Source organism: Hyperoodon ampullatus, assembly GCF_949752795.1.
Source record: "Hyperoodon ampullatus genome assembly, chromosome: 14".
Taxonomy (NCBI): Eukaryota; Metazoa; Chordata; class Mammalia; order Artiodactyla; family Ziphiidae; genus Hyperoodon; species Hyperoodon ampullatus.
The window spans coordinates 55,820,293-55,837,769 of NC_136927.1; the positions used below are offsets into that span (position 1 = coordinate 55,820,293).

Below are 17,477 nucleotides of genomic sequence, written 5' to 3' on the forward strand. Positions count from 1 at the left end.
AAAAATTAAACACAAAGAAATCATATTAAAAGCAGCAAGGCAAAAACAACAAATAACACACAAGGGAATCCCCATCAGGATAACAGCTGATCTTTCAGCAGAAACTCTACAAGCCAGAAGGGAGTGGCAGGACATAATTAAAGTGATGAAGGAGAAAAACCTGCAACCAAGATTACTCTACCCAGCAAGGATCTCATACAGATTTGATGGAGAAATTAAAACGTTTACAGACAAGCAAAAGCTGAGAGTTCAGCACCACCAAACCAGCTTTACAACAAATGCTAAAGGAACTTCTCTAGGCAAGAAACACAACAGAAGGAAAAGACCTACAATAACGAACCCAAAACAATTAAGAAAATGGGAATAGGAACATACATATCGATAATTACCTTAAATGTAAATGGACTAAATGCTCCCACCAAAAGACACAGATTGGCTGAATGGATACAAAAACAAGACCCATATATATCCTGTCTACAAGAGACCCACTTCAGACCTAGAGACACATACAGACTGAAAGTAAGGGGATGGAAAAAGATATTCCATGCAAATGGAAACCAAAAGAAAGCTGGAGTAGCAATTCTCATATCAGACAAAATAGACTTGAAAATAAAGACTACTAGAAGAGACAAAGAAGGACACTACATAATGATCAAGGGATCGATCCAAGAAGAAGATATAACAATTGTAAATATTTATGCACCAAACATAGGAGCACCTCAATACATAAGGCAAATACTAACAGCCATAAAAGGAGAAATCAACAGTAACACAATCATAGTAGGGGACTTTAACACCCCACTTTCACCAATGGACAGATCATCCAAAATGAAAATAAATAAGGAAACACAAGCTTTAAATGATACATTAAACAAGATGGACTTAATTGATATTTATAGGACATTCCATCCAAAAACAACAGAATACGCATTTTTCTCAAGTGCTCATGGAACATTCTCCAGGATAGATCATATCTTGGGTCACAAATCAAGCCTTGGTAAATTTAAGAAAATTGAAATTGTATCAAGTATCTTTTCCGACCACAATGCTATGAGGCTAGATATCAATTACAGGAAAAGAGCTGTAAAAAATACAAACACATGGAGGCTAAACAATACACTACTTAATAACCAAGTGATCACTAAAGAAATCAAAGAGGAAATTAAAATATACCTAGAAACAAATGACAATGGAGACACGACGACCCAAAACCTATGGGATGCAGCAAAAGCAGTTCTAAGAGGGAAGTTTATAGCAATACAATCCCACCTTAAGAAATAGGAAACATCTCGAATAAACAGCCTGACCTTGCACCTAAAGCAATTAGAGAAAGAAGAACAAAAAAACCCAAAGTTAGCAGAAGGAAAGAAATCATAAAAATCAGATCAGAAATAAATGAAAAAGAAATGAAGGAAACAATAGCAAAGATCAATAAAACTAAAAGCTGGTTCTTTGAGAAGATAAACAAAATTGATAAACCATTAGCCAGACTCATCAAGAAAAAAAGGGAGAAGACTCAAATCAATAGAATTAGAAATGAAAAAGGAGAAGTAACAACAGACACTGCAGAAATACAAAAGATCATGAGAGATTACTATAAGCAACTCTATGCCAATAAAATGGACAACCTGGAAGAAATGGACAAATTCTTAGAAATCCACAACCTGCCAAGACTGACTCAGGAAGAAATAGAACATATGAACAGACCAATCACAAGCACTGAAATTGAAACTGTGATAAAAAATCTTCCAACAAACAAAAGCCCAGGACCAGATGGCTTCACAGGCGAATTCTATCAAGCATTTAGAGAAGAGCTAACACCTATCCTTCTCAAACTCTTCCAAAATATAGCAGAGAGAGGAACACTCCCAAACTCATTCTACGAGGCCACCATCACCTTGATACCAAAACCAGACAAGGATGTCACAAAGAAAGAAAACTACAGGCCAATATCACTGATGAACATAGATGCAAAAATCCTCAACAAAATACTAGCAAACAGAATCCAACAGCACATTAAAAGGATCATACACCATGATCAAGTGGGGTATATTCCAGGAATGCAAGGATTCTTCAATATACGCAAATCAATCAACATGATACACCATATTAACAAATTGAAGGAGAAAAACCATATCATCATCTCAATAGATGCAGAGAAAGCTTTCGACAGAATTCAACATCCATTTATGATAAAAACCCTGCAGAAAGTAGGCATAGAGGGAACTTTCCTCAACATAATAAAGGCCATATATGACAAACCCACAGCCAGCATCGTCCTCAATGGTGAAAAACTGAAACCATTTCCACTAAGATCAGGAACAAGACAAGGTTGCCCACTCTCACCACTCTTATTCAACCTAGTTTTGGAAGTTTTAGCCACAGCAATCAGAGAAGAAAAGGAAATAAAAGGAATCCAAATCGGAAAAGAAGAAGTAAAGCTGTCACTGTTTGCAGATGGCATGATACTATACATTGAGAATCCTAAAGATGCTACCAGAAAACTACTAGAGCTAATCAATGAATTTGGTAAAGTTGCAGGATACAAAATTAATGCACAGAAATCTCTGGCATTCCTATATACTAATGATGAAAAATCTGAAAGTGAAATCAAGGAAACACTCCCATTTACCATTGCAACAAAAAGAATAAAATATCTAGGAATAAACCTACCTAAGGAGACAAAAGACCTGTATGCAGAAAATTATAAGACACTGATGAAAGAAATTAAAGATGATACAAATAGATGGAGAGATGTACCATGTTCTTGGATTGGAAGAATCAACATTGTGAAAATGACTCTACTACCCAAAGCAATCTACAGATTCAATGCAATCCCTATCAAACTACCACTGGCATTTTTCACAGAACTAGAACAAAAAAATTCACAATTTGTATGGAAACACAAAAGACCCCGAATAGCCAAAGCAATCTTGAGAACGAAAAATGGAGCTGGAGGAATCAGGCTCCCTGACTTCAGACTATACTACAAAGCTACAGTAATCAAGACAGTGTGGTACTGGCACAAAAACAGAAAGATAGATCAATGGAACAGGATAGAAAGCCCAGAGATAAACCCACGGACATATGGTCACCTTATCTTTGATAAAGGAGGCAGGAATGTACAGTGGAGAAAGGACAGTCTCTTCAATAAGTGGTGCTGGGAAAACTGGATAGGGACATGTAAAAGTATGAGATTAGATCACTCCCTAACACCATACACAAACATAAGCTCAAAATGGATTAAAGACCTAAATGTAAGGCCAGACAGTATCAAACTCTTAGAGGAAAACATAGGTAGAACACTCTATGACATAAATCACAGCAAGATCCTTTTGGACCCACCTCCTAGAGAAATGGAAATAAAGACAAAAATAAACACATGGGACCTAATGAAACTTCAAAGCTTTTGCACAGCAAAGGAAACCATAAACAAGACCAAAAGACAACCCTCAGAATGGGAGAAAATATTTGCAAATGAAGCAACTGACAAAGGATTAATCTCCAAAATTTATAAGCAGCTCATGCAGCTCAATAACAAAAAAACAAACAACCCAATCCAAAAATGGGCAGAAGACCTAAATAGACATTTCTCCACAGAAGATATACAGACTGCCAACAAACACATGAAAGGATGCTCAACATCTTTACTCATTAGAGAAATGCAAATCAAAACTACAATGAGATATCATCTCACACCAGTCAGAATGGCCATCATCAAAAAATCTAGAAACAATAAATGCTGGAGAGGGTGTGGAAAAAAGGGAACACTCTTGCACTGCTGGTGGGAATGTGAATTGGTACAGCCACTATGGAGAACGGTATGGAGGCTCCTTAAAAAACTACAAATAGAACTACCATATGACACAGCAATCCCACTACTGGGCATATACCCTGAGAAAACCATAATTCAAAAAGAGACATGTACCAAAATGTTCATAGCAGCCCTATTTACAATAGCCTGGAGATGGAAACAACCTAAGTGTCCATCATCGGATGAATGGGTAAAGAAGATGTGGCACATATATACAATGGAATATTACTCAGCCATAAAAAGAAATGAAATTGAGCTATTTGTAATGAGGTGGATGGACCTAGAGTCTGTCATACAGAGTGAAGTAAGTCAGAAAGAGAAAGACAAATACTGTATGCTTACACATATATATGGAATTTAAGAAAAAAAAATGTCATGAAGAACATAGGGGTAAGACAGGAATAAAGACACAGATCTACTAGAGAATGGACTTGAGGATATGGGGAGGGGGAAGGGTAAGCTGTGACAAAGTGAAAGAGCGGCATGCACATATATACACTACCAAACATAAGGTAGATAGCTAGTGGGAAGCAGCCGCATAGCACAGGGAGATCAGCTCGGTGCTTTGTGACCGCCTGGAGGGGTGGGATAGGGAGGGTGGTAGGGAGACGCAAAAGGGAGGGGATATGGGAACATATGTATATGTATAACTGATTAAATTTGTTATAAAGCAAAAAATAAAAAATAAAAAAAAATAAAAAAAATAAAAAAAAGAAATGAAAAAGGAGAAGTTACAACAGACACCACAGAAATACAAAGCATCCTAAGAGACGACTACAACCAACTCTATGCCAATAAAATGGACAACCTGGAAAAAATGGACAAATCCTTAGAAAGGTATAACCTGCCAAGACTGAACCAGGAAGAAATAGAAAATGTGAACAGACCAATCACAAGTAATGAAATTGAAACTGTGATTAAAAATCTTCCAACAAACAAAAGTCCAGGACCAGATGGCTTCACAGGTGAATTCTATCACACATTCAGAGAAGAGCTAACACCCATCCTTCTCAAACTCTTCAGTCTCTCAAGGCAAGAAATAAAAGCAAAAATAAACAAATGGAACCTAGTCAAAGGTATAAGCTTTTGCACAGCAAAGGAAACCATAAACAAAATGAAAAGACAACCTACAGAATGAGAGAAAATATTTGCAAACGATGCAACTGACAAGGGCTTAATTTCCAAAATATACAAACAGCTCATACAGCTCAATATCAAAAAAACAACCCAATCAAAAAATGAGCAGAAGACCTAAATAGACATTTCTCCAAAGAACACATACAGATGGCCAACAGGCACATGAAAAGATGCTCAACATCGCTAATTATTAGAGAAATGCAAATCAAAACTACAATGACGTATCATCTCACACCAGTTAGAATGGGCATCATCAGAAAATCTACAAGCAACAAATGCTGGAGAGGGTGTGGATTAAAGGGAACCCTCTTGCATTGTTGGTGGGAATGTAAATTGATACAGCCACTTTGGAGAACAGTACAGAGGTTCCTTAAAAAACTAAAAACAGAGTTACCATATTATCCAGCAATCCCACTCCTGGGCATATATCTGGAAAAGACAAAAACTCTAACTCGAAAAGATACATGCACCCCAATGTTGACTGCAGCACTATTTACAATAGCCAAGACATGGAAGCAACCTAAATGTCCATTGAGAGATGAATGGATAAAGAAGATGTGGTATGTATATACAATGGAATATTAATCAGCCATAAAAAAGAATGAAATAATGCCATTTTCAACAACATGGATGGACCTAAAGATTATCATACTAAGTGAATAAGTCAGAAAAAGAAAAACAAATTTCGTATGGTATCACTTATCTGTGGAATCTAAAAAAATAATATAAATAATGTAAATGAACTTATTTACAAAGCAGAAACTGACTCACAGACACAGAAAACAAACTTATGGTTACCAAAGGGGAAGAGAGGAGAGGAGGGCTAAATTAGGAGTTTGGGATTAACAGATACACACTACCATATATAAAATAAACAACAAGGACCTACTGTATAGCACAGGGAACTCTATTTCATATTTTCTAATAACCTATAATGGAAAAGAATGTAAAAAATACATAGGGACTTCCCTGGTGGTGCAGTGGCTAAGAATCTGCCTGCCAATGCAGGGGACACGGGTTCGAGCCCTGGTCCGGAAAGATCCCACATGCGGCGGAGCAACTAAGCCCGTGCGCCACAACTATTGAGCCTGCGCTCTAGAGCCCACAAGCCACAACTACTGAGCCCGTGCGCTACAGCTACTGAAGCCCGTGTACCTAGAGCCCGTGCTCCACAACGAGAAGCCACTGCAATTGGAAGCCCATGCACCACAACAAAGAGTAGCCCCCGCTCATCACAACTAGTAGAAAGCCCGCATGCAGCAACAAAGACCCAACACAGCCAAATAATAAAAATAAATTAATTTTAAAAAAAGATAACAGTATAGATATATGAATCACTTTGCTGTATACCTGAAACTAACAGAACATTGTAAATCAACTATATTTCAATTAAAAAAAAAAGGCAAGCTATCAGACCATGCATGGTAGCATTACAGCCATGTAGCAATCTACACAGGAGGGATATGCATTTGAACAATGGTTGTTTCTCTGAATGATGGGATTGTAGGTGGATTTCATTCTCATTTGCACACATTCTTGTGATTTCTACAATACATACATGCCTGATGAAGTATTGAAATGGGAAGATCTAAAATGGACTTTGAGAAAATAGGACTTAAATAGGTAGAGGTGGAAAGAGGGGTGACAGAAAATGAGCACATTTCCTAGGGTTGGAAATAGCAAGAGCCAAGATCCATGTCACAGAGGCTCCAAGCAGGAAAAGGGGCTGGTTAAGAAACAAGGCCATAAAGGACCAAATTTAAGAGATCTGAAACAGGGGCTAAAAATTTTTTCCCTTCTGTAACTCATAGGGTATAGTTTCAGAACTGTACAAAGAAAGATCAGGTAGACTAGAAGGGGCTGAGAACAAATCCTGAAGGGAGGGAGCTCAATTAGAAGGATTTATAACAGTTCAGGCATCAAGTCCTGAACTATCTGAAATACGCCAAAGCAACAGATAAGGAATCCAGGTGTTATCTGATGAGAACCTGTGACCTGGACTGGATGAGGGAGCAGAGACACAGGGACTAATGGATTTCAAGCTGGAGCAGAGCAGACGGGAGGAGGAAGGTCAACGTCTAAAACGAGAAAAGTCAAATTTGAGACAAACTAAGTCTGTGTTGACTGAGGGACGTATACCTAGGAATTTCCTGCAGATCACCAAAACCACAGGACTAGCAGGACACAGACTGTGGGGACAAGGCTCTGAGAGTCGTCCACTGAGGGATCCAGGTCAGTGACAGATATCCTCTCAACATCTCACCCAAGAGCAGAGAATGTTGCCAGTAAATCCCAGGTCTCAAGGGCTCTTTCAAAAACGCAGCAAAGTCTTCACAGAGAAGCCCCAGGCTGGCCCTGTGGTGACTCTAATATAAAAGAGCTGCTGCCAAAGGGCAACAAATCCAAAGGACAGTTCAGGTCCTTTCGCACCAGCAGCAGGTGCTCGTGAGCACCCTGGCAGGGGTGTGCTGCTGCTGGGGAGGAGAACCAGGGAGGCAGCAAGGAGGCGTTCACAGTGTACACTCTGCACCTTTCAAATTCTGAACCACGTACCCACTGTCTAGTCAAAATAACATAAAGTTTAACTTTCTTTAAAAGGTCACTCAACTGAGTGGGCCCTATGCCATCCCCACTGATGAGGCAAACAGCACAAGAACAAAGATCATGGACTGGCAGGGTAAGCTGCCTAATGGGGACCAGGTCTGCCCTGGTTGGCGCCACACCACTGCCCCAACCAAGCAACCACTGCATGGCAAGGCCTGGAAGGCAGGAACTCAGCCCAACCCCAGGAACAAATCAGTATTCTTCCAAGGAAAGCCTGGCAAAATTAACAGTCAAGAGTCTCTTTTCCAAACCAGAGGCAGTCTGTAAGTGAAAGGCTGTGCTCTGTCACCCCCAGCAGCCTCCAGCACCAGTCAGGAAGGCTGGGGAGGCTGTCACAGCACAGGGAGCAGGTTAAGAAGCTGTGTGCAGGAGAGTTACTCAGCAAGCTCTCTGCAAAACTAACGAATTCAATACACTTCACCTGTGTGGATCCCAGGAAAGACAGCAGAGTGCACAAATCAGAAATAGTGATGCACATTTTTTTTCAAACAGTTTAAAGGGTGATTATTTGCACTGTGAAATTAGTTAGGAGAGTCATTTCAAAAGTTTCTTAGATGCATTCAAAGTCTCCTGAAATGCCAACCCAATCATAAATTTTAAGATGCCAATCTTTTGGCCCACATTTCATTCTTGTCTTTCCTAAGCACCACTGGAAAAACATGGATCGTTGGGAGGAAGACCACTTCCAAAGCTTAAATTCCAAGTTTCTTAGTTTGGCAACAATACTGTGCTTTGGGAATTTAAAATTATAAGCACGGTTCCCAGAGGAAAACGTTTCCTTTATTAGCAATTGGCTTTGACAATTCCATTCCAGGATGCTAAATATAACAAAATACCTTCTGACTTTTAAAATAAACACATTCCCCAGATTATTTTGTCTGCTTATTTATAAGACACTTTGCCACAACAGTTAAGCAACTGAAACATTTTTTTAAATCTTTCAAATTTGTTCCAGTTCTTTTAATGAATTGACCTAATACTGTTTTCTGAATTCTTCTACTATGAAATAAGAAAGTTCCCATTTCACCATTTATTTCCCTAAAAAGATATCCTTGTTTTATTATCTCTAATTTTCCTAAATTTTAACCCAAGAATATCAGCAAAGCCAGAATCATGGAAGTTTGAAATCCCATGCATGATAATCAGAAATACTGAGCAATGGAGCAACTGTCTTGTTCTGGGCTAGTGGACTACATTAGGCTTTTAACAGAAGGCAAGTAGGTGCTGTGTTTGTGGAGCAACAAGCACTTAGTGAACCTCTAAGCCCAGGCATTCTGTCATCATAGAAGCAGTTTACGTGCAATTGTAAAAAATTAAGGTACCTTTAGCTGGATAGTTCCTCATATCCTCCTTACCTACACCAGGGGATGGGAAAGTACTTAAGAATCAACTGGCGCTTTTGTCTGGGAGATGGATCCACGTAGTTAGGTGGGGAGGGTAGAAACTTTGTTTCACCTCATAACCTCATGGTTTCTGGGTATGTGGCTTTGCTTGTTTTTACCACTAAGTCTAATTATTACAAATAGCTTTTCAAAAATACAACCCATTAGGTATCATGCCTTCTTTTTTTCTACCTCTTCTCACACCTTCTAAAACCACAAAGTCCCATTAACATCAAGTCTGATCTCTCACCCTTAAACAGGGCTACACAGCCTCCAAATATCTGTAAACTCCCCAAAAGGCATATGCAGTGTGGCCACAAAGCTCTTCCAGGCCCAGCTAGAGTATTTAATGGGAAGATTAGAAACTTCAAAGTAACTTGTCTCTGTAAGCGACTCCTAAACTTGCACCCAAGCCCTAAATTTTCTCCAAAACATATTGTAAAAATCAGTATGGAGAGTTCTCCTTGGGTGATCCACTGTCATAACCAAAAAATTGTTTAAAATCCCATTATCTTTCACCCAAAACATTCCTTCCAGTATAACTGCTGTTGACACCCTGACACCTAATCTTGTGCCTTCCTCCTTCCTGATATCTCCCTAATGTTCCTTTCCTCCAGTTACCAAAAACGGAAAGCTACATAAATGGGTGCTGTGGGCCTGGTGTAGAGCAACAGGGATTGGTGGGAACAGCTGTTCCTCAGTTCCAGCCAAACGTTAATCAGGTGGGAATGTGATGGCAGATCTTCCAATGATCCAAAATAGGCAATAAATTCAGATTGTTGGGAGAAATATTCTGGTTTTTAAAGCAACACAGGGACCAAAGAAAACAACTGCAGGTCACCTGTTGGCAACCCGCGAGTCAGCCAGTCTGCTTCATTCTGGTCCATGCTCCCTCAGTCCAGTCTACACATCACTGTCAGATCAATTTACCAAATAACACTGCTCCTGACCACTGCTAACTCCAGGCTCGAAATACTACCACTAAGTTTATGCTGTCATGCAACGTCCACAGTAACATAATGACTCCTCACCTTCCTCAACTCCCTTACACAAACCTTTCACTTCAACCAATTAAGTCTACTCCCCTCATCTCTCAACCCCAACCAACTACGTCCCTGCCAAGATGGCCTCTGTTCTACCCTCCTTCTCTACCCCATCAACGCCCACATCTGAAGCAGGAAACAAGCCCATCTTTGGGGAATATACCTTCCAACACCTGCTGACTACATGAATTAAGAGACTACTCTGCTTAAAGCCAACAGATTTAACTTTCGAAAAGGGGTTTAAATCTCCTAACAGGCAAATCACATGGCCTTGTCTTGTTACAGCTCCAGCCCCCAAATAACATTTTAAAGATCAGAGAGGCTAAGTCACGCTCAGAGGAGTCTTTCCGGGGTCTCGACGTCTTCACACCCAGGAAGGCCTCGGGGAGGGGGATTGGCGTAGGACCCCGCAACCAGCCCTGCGAGGGCTGCGGACATGCGCAACCCCCGCGCTCTCCTTCCTGCGCCCCGGAGATACCACACCCAACTGGACCCCAGAGCCATGTCCCCGGGACCCCGACCTGCTGAACCCTGCCGCGAGCTCCGCGGGGCCCAGCACCCGAGGACCCTTCCCGCCGACCAGGCCCGGGGCCGCCGACGGCCGCGCAGAAGAGTCAGATGGCAAGACGACCCCTCTGCGCGCACCCCCGCACGAACGTCCGGGGGACTCCGCTGCCCCGGCCGCGCCCACCCGATGCTGCCGCTACCTTGTCCTCAGGCGGTGCGTCCGGCTCGCGGGCCATCCTCTGCCTTAGCTCCGTCATGCTGGAAACACCAGCGCCTCGTCGCTGCGGCCGAGTGGCGCAGCCGCCGGGGCCGGCAGCTCAGCGCGGACACGCGCGGACTCTGCTCGGCCGGCCCCGCGTCGCCTAAGCAGCGCGTAGCTTCGCAGTGGCTCCTGGCGCCACCGCAGCCCGGCCGCCAGCCCTGAAACTTGGCCCCGCCCGGTGCAGCCACCGCCCTTTCACCCGGGCAGAGCACGACCAGCCTCCTCCAGCCCAGGCCCACCAACTCCTTTTCTCGGGAGGGCCCCGAACGAGCGCGCACGCGCACCGCTGCCATCACAGCCCCGGAGATACACCAATGGCGCGAACCCGTCAAGGAGGCGGGGCGGGGGCGGGGCGAGCGGAGAGGAGCGGAGAGGCGTGCATTGGATAGCAGCATGAGAGGGCTGGAAAAGGCGTGTGTTTCTGAGGGAGACTGGTCAATGGGAGCTCGGGAGCTGGAGCCCCGGGTCTTAAGAGATAACAGGTTGCTGGGGGCCATGGGCTGCAGCCCCGAGGCTCTAGCCGGCCTAGTGCTCGCTGCTTTCGGCTTCTTGTCTTCAATAGCCAGGGCTCTTCCCTCTCACTGATAAGTAGACGCTTGTTAGGCCCTGAGCGGAAAGGCCTGGAGAACGCACCTGTGTAAAAGGAGGAGATTACGTGATAAGGAAGTGAAAGCCAAACTTAAGTCTGCGTTGCTTTGCCAAGTTATCTTCTATTTAGTGAGCGTTAATTATGTGCTGGGTACTGAACTATGTAATCTCTTTAATGTATCTCATTTAATCTGTACAACGCTTGGAAGTGGATATGATTTTCATTTTGCAGCTAGGGTCTTCCACGATTATTCAGCTTTCTTTTCTCTCTTCTGGACTATTGAAGGATATTTTTGGACAGGAATGCTGCCTGCTTTGTTCACAGCCCAATCTCCTATGTACCTGACGCATCCCAAGTACCCATTTAATAGATTTAAAGTTTCTCCTGAAAGAAAATGATTTAACCAAGGTCTCACGGCTAGAAAGTGCCCACTAAGAATACGAACACAGATCTGTTACCAACGTCCTCTTTAACATACTCCTGGTCTTCCTAAATACATTGTTAATATCTGTGTTGCTCAGCATTGCCTTCAGCAGTTCCTGTTGGCTGCCTTTAAGTGATGTAAAACAAGTATAAAATGGGGCCCCTTCCCTTAAGCATATTGTAATTTAACAAGGAGAGAAATTTGCACACATAGGAGTTGCAATTTTGTGTTAGCAATTTTGACCTGAACTGTGAAGTTTGGGGAAAGTAGTGAGAATTCTGAAAAGGGTGTTATATTTTCTTGATTTCTATAAAAGTATATTCCCAAGTGCCTATAACACTGCTTCAAAGTGACAGTAAAATAGGTATAGAGGAACACTGAACTCAGGGTATGCTTTGTTCCCTATTAACGCACAAATACTTGGTTTTTTTAGAGAAACAGACCACTCCCTTCAGGCCATAATTTATTTAGAGAAAGCTGTGCTCTTTTGTTTTATTTTGTCTTTTGTTTTAATCTTATTTATAAAAGTAAATAACATGGGACTTCCCTGGTGGTCCAGTGGGTAAGACTCCAGCTCCCAATGCAGGGAACCCGGGTTCCATCCCTGGTGGGGAACTAGATACCGCATGCGTGCCGCAACTAAGAAGTCCGCACGCCGCAACTATGAGCCTGCATGCTGCAATGAAGATCCCGCATGCCGCAATGAAGATCCCGCGTGCTGCAACTAAGACCGGCCCAGCCAAAATAAATAAATAAATATTTTTTAAAAAGTAAAAAATAAATTATTTAAAAAAAGTAAATAACATGCTGATGGTAATTTTAAAACTATTTTAATCTGTTGGAGACTGTGTGACCACCATTTTGACTAATGTCAGTGATCACTTCTTGAACTAAAGACCAGACACTTCTTGGGTAAATTAAGCAAGGTTTATTATCTAAAGGATCTAGAAGGATGTCAACACAAAGCCAGTCACAATGTCATCCTTTAAGACAGGTGGAAGTGTTAGTAACCAGATTCTCACCTTTATGGAACATAATTGTGAAAGGTCACATCCGAGTAAGCATCACATCAGTCCTCCTGGAACCTCAGCTGCTTGCTTTGAAACACAGCCTAACTGGAGAACCAGTGCACGTAGATCAGAGTTTCAGAACGCACAGTATAATTACTAGGGTGGATAACTCCCTAGAGTTTGGCCCGAACAAACTTCTTATCTGTCATACTCAGCCCTCCCAAGCTAATGGAGCTCAGACCAGGTACAATTCTGAAGTCAGTACTGTGGTAAACAGGGATCAGATATTTAGACCTCTGGAAGTCATGTTAACAGGTATTTAGGCAAGCTTTAGAGCCTCTCCCTCAACTGTAGGAAGAAATTAAAAGTAAAAAATTTCCCTCACCTCCAGCCCAAAGAAGAATTTTGTTCTTTTACATTACGTTACACCTCCTCCTCTACCCCTGATTTTTCCCTTCAATAGAAATACCTCATAATAATAGAATACTTCATAATAGCTCTTTCCTCTAGGGCCCTTTCTTCCAGGCTTGTGACATATCTTGTATATGGTGATTCTTTTCATTGCACTCTTTCTATTGCACTCCTATACCTATACTTTAGATTAGTATAGGTAACTAGCATGAGATTTTTAGCCCCCCAGAGTGTGCAGGCTGACTGCAAGCTCAGCATAAGTGGGCAGGTATTGCTATAATTATTATCATTCTATAATAAAAACACCTCCCACCTTCTTGATGATTTGAAAACTGCATTGGTACAAGTGACAAGAAAATTCTTCAGTTCCCCGAATAGTGTTTTTCCTCTCTTAGAGGGGAAGAACTGTCAATAAATGAATTATTTAAACAATACATTTTAAAAAAAATTGTCCATAAACAAAAACAGACTTGATCTAGTCTTTTTCTTGTCCTTCATATTGCCTTTCTAGATCTTATCTTGACAAGTGTTCTCAGAAAGCTAAAACTTCTTATTCAGTTTAATGAGATGACATGCAAAATGGAATTGAGAATGGGCTAGGCAGAACTGTCTAACATCTTAAAGTTTCAAAAATGCAAATCCTGCATTCCCACAAACTTGTAGACCTATTAGATTATTAGACAGTCCATCTAAACTATAATTTCAGTCTTCTCTCTGACAAAGCATAGGTCTTACTTTTTCAAACCAATAGTCTATATGGAGGTGCAGGTGGCTTTAAGCATAAATATTCATCAATTGATCACACATGCTGAAACAGTACTTTTCAGTCCTAATTATTTATTAGAATTACCTGGGGAGCTTCTAAAAATGCCAATGGAGGGCCCATCCTAGACCAGCTAAATAAGAATCTCTAGAGATGGAACCTAGAGGAAATAGGCTTATTTCTTTCGGTTTGTTAAGCTCTCCAGATGAGTCTAATGTACAGCCAGGAATGAGACTCAGTTTAATATGTGATATCACCTTGTAAAGAAATTTGCCAGAAATATATTAAATAGTTCACAGCATTTTTTCTCTCCCACCATGCATTAACATTTTCTGACCAACAATACATGTTTGATGAAGAAATTGTGGGAAATGCAGAAAAGCATAATGAAAAATATTAAGATCATTTGTGGTAGCATCAGCCATAGATAATTACTGTTAATATCCATATTATTGCCTTTTTATTCTATTTTATGTGCACTTACACTCAGATATAATAATTTTAGAAAGTTGGGATACTATTGTTTATACTGTTTCATAACCCGATTTTTTAACATCAAATGCCCTTTGAGAATGGTACTTGAAAGGCTTTATAGTATTCCATCTTACAGATTTACCATAATTTACCTAACAAAGACCATATTGTTAGACCTGAAGATTATTTCCAATTTCAGGGGAATTGTTAATAATTCTATAAGAAACATTCTTAAATATGCCTCATCTTGGTAAGTAACTCTGATTACTTCTTTGGGAAAAAAAAAATCCTATAGATTGAATTTCTGTGTCAAAGACTAAATTAAAAATTCCAAGGATTTTCATACACATTTCCAAATTCCCACTGGAAAAATTATACCAATTTATACTCTCATCTTCAAGTCATGAAAGTGCCCACTTCCTTATATCCTTCCTAAGAAACGGGTATTAACACAATTTTTATTAATTTGGTAGATTAAAATTTTATCTCCCTTTAATTTATGTTTCTTTGCTTATTAATATGCTAACCATTTTTCATACATTTACTAAGACTGGACCTTAGGCACTAGAAGCCAGGGATCTCTGGATTTTGTTTAGATACATAAAGTGCCCTTTTATTCAGTTTGAATTGGGTTCTCTGTTGTGGAAATAAAGTATATTAACCAACACAAGTTTTTAGGCACACTGAAGTTTTAAAACTTATGTAGTCATTCCTTATGTTTTATGGGTTTTTTTCCTTTTATGTTTAGAAGCCCACAGCAAGATCTCTTAAATATTTACCAAAATATTTTTTCATTTCTTATTGGGTTTACATTTATTTGAATTTTAATTATTTAATCTATCTGGAAATTATTTCAGTAAACAGTTATTAGGAAGAGTCTATAGCTTTACTTTTTCCTAGAAGTTTAACGAGTTGTTTGGTCATAATTTAATTCATTCTTTCTCTCACTGATTGAAATAGCACCTTTACTAGTTGTTAAAGTAATCCTCTTAAAACAGAAATTGGGAACTTCCCTGGTGGCGCAGCGAATAAGAATACACCTGCCAATGCAGGGGACACGGGTTTGATCCCTGGCCTGGGAAGATCCCACATGCCGCAGAGCAACTAAGCCCACGTGCCACAACTACTGAGCCTGCATGCCACAACTACTGAAGCCTGCTCGCCTAGAGCCCGTGCTCCGCAACAAGAGAAACCACTGCGATGAGAAACCTGCGCATGGCAATGAAGAGTAGCCCCCACTCTCCGCAACTAGAGAAAGTCCGTGAGCAGCAACAAAGACCCAACACAGCCATAAATTAATTAATTAATTAAAAAAAAAACAGAAATTGTCTCATGCCAAAGACCTTTTGATAACTTTCCTTTTCACTTATAGAGGGCTTGTAAAGGGCTATAAGATCTCAGCCCTGCCTCTCTTTGCAACCTCACCTTGCACCACTCTCCCCATTGTTCAGTGTGTTCCGGACATATCAATCTTTGAGTCCTATTGTATGTCAATTACATCTCAATAAAACAGGGGAAAAATACTTATAAAAAAAGCTTTGAATTTTAAAACAAACTACTACCTGAACACTTTCTAAGCATGCTGTCCTTTTTAAACATGTTATTCTTTCAGCCTAGAATACTTTCTCCCACTCTCCAAACAGCTAGTTTCTCTGGTAAACTGCTACCTCCGCAGAAGGCCTTCCCTGACCACAGGTCATACCCATTCTTAAGTCATGGGTGGAGTTTAATTGCCATTTAAAATACCTTCAAATCAACACTTCGATTTGGCATTAAACCAAAATGTTATTACGTAAGCAGAAAGCACAGAAACAGAGTAGTAGAGTATACATTCGTTATCAGTGAAGCAAATGTTTCTCACTGTTGGAATGAATACATTCCACATTTTGCAAAGGAACTGAGACACTAAAAGGACCTGGAGGGACTTCCCTGGTGGTGCAGTGGTTAAGAATCTGCCTGCCAATGCAGGGGACATGGGTTCGAGCCCTGGTCTGGGATGATCCCACATGCCACAGAGCAACTAAGCCTGTGTGCCACACTACTGAGCCTGTGCGTCACAACTACTGAAGCCCACACGCCTAGAGCCCATGCTCTGCAACAAGAGAAGCCACTGCAATGAGAAGCCTGAGCACTGCAATGAAGAGTAGCCCCCACTCTCCGCAACTAGAGAAAGCCTGTGCACGGCAACAAAGACCCAACACAGCCATAAATAAATGAATAAATAAATAAATATTTTTTAAAAAAAAAAATAAATAAAAATAAAAGGACCTGGAAAGGAAAATACCTACAAATAGATGAAACCGTTGTGTTTTGATATAAAGATGTATGCAAAAGGATAGTTGATTATACATAAAGGAAGTTAGTGCTAGTATCAAAATTTACGAATGGGTGGCAGAGACTTGGAAGAAATTCCAGAGACAATAGAGGAGCACTCTTGAGAATTCTGCATCATCCACACCCTTGACGACAGAGTATGATATATGGAAAAACAGCAGTATCAGTAACTGAGTAAGAAACTGAATGTGAAGATATATTAAAAGTGCTTTAACCAATATATATATAGTGTGTACATATTATGCACATGAGTGACATATACAAATGTTTTTAAAAGTCTAAAAGTCCTTTTGATAATTACAAAATAGACATTCCAAATGATAAATCATATGATAGTTTGATATTTTATTTTCTTGTGCTACATAAAATAATGGGGCATCTTACAATTGAAGGTACCTTAAATTCAGTGAACTAGATACACCTAATAAAAATGCTAGAGGGGGGCTTCCCTGGTGGCTCAGTGGTTCGGAGTCCGCCTGCCGATGCAGGGGACGCGGGATCGTGCCCCGGTCTGGGAGGATCCCACATGCTGCGGAGCAGCTGGGTCCATGAGCCATGGCCGCTGGGCCTGTGCGTCTGGAGCCTGTGCTCCGCGGCGGTGAGAGGCCCACATACCGCAAAAAAAAAAAAAAAAAAAAAATGCTAGAGGGAGAGAACAGAGTAGGGAAAGGCAATTTTTGAAGCCATAATGGTTGACAATATTCTAGACTTGATGAAATACAT

The 17,477-nt window shown here is 40.8% G+C and overlaps 1 protein-coding gene across 2 annotated transcripts in view; it reads right to left on the reverse strand.

Moving 5' to 3' along the window:
- The window catches only part of CDS2 (CDP-diacylglycerol synthase 2), a gene marked incomplete at its 5' end in the record, with an annotated part of 57,986 nt that extends 47,242 nt beyond the window's left edge, over positions 1-10,744 (reverse strand). For both annotated transcript variants that reach the window (XM_079719408.1, XM_079719407.1), the window contains one exon: positions 10,688-10,744. In XM_079719408.1, coding sequence (XP_079575534.1) covers positions 10,688-10,744 — 57 coding nt within the window. The remainder of the gene's footprint in view (positions 1-10,687) is intronic.
- Positions 10,745-17,477: the final 6,733 nt, after the last annotated feature.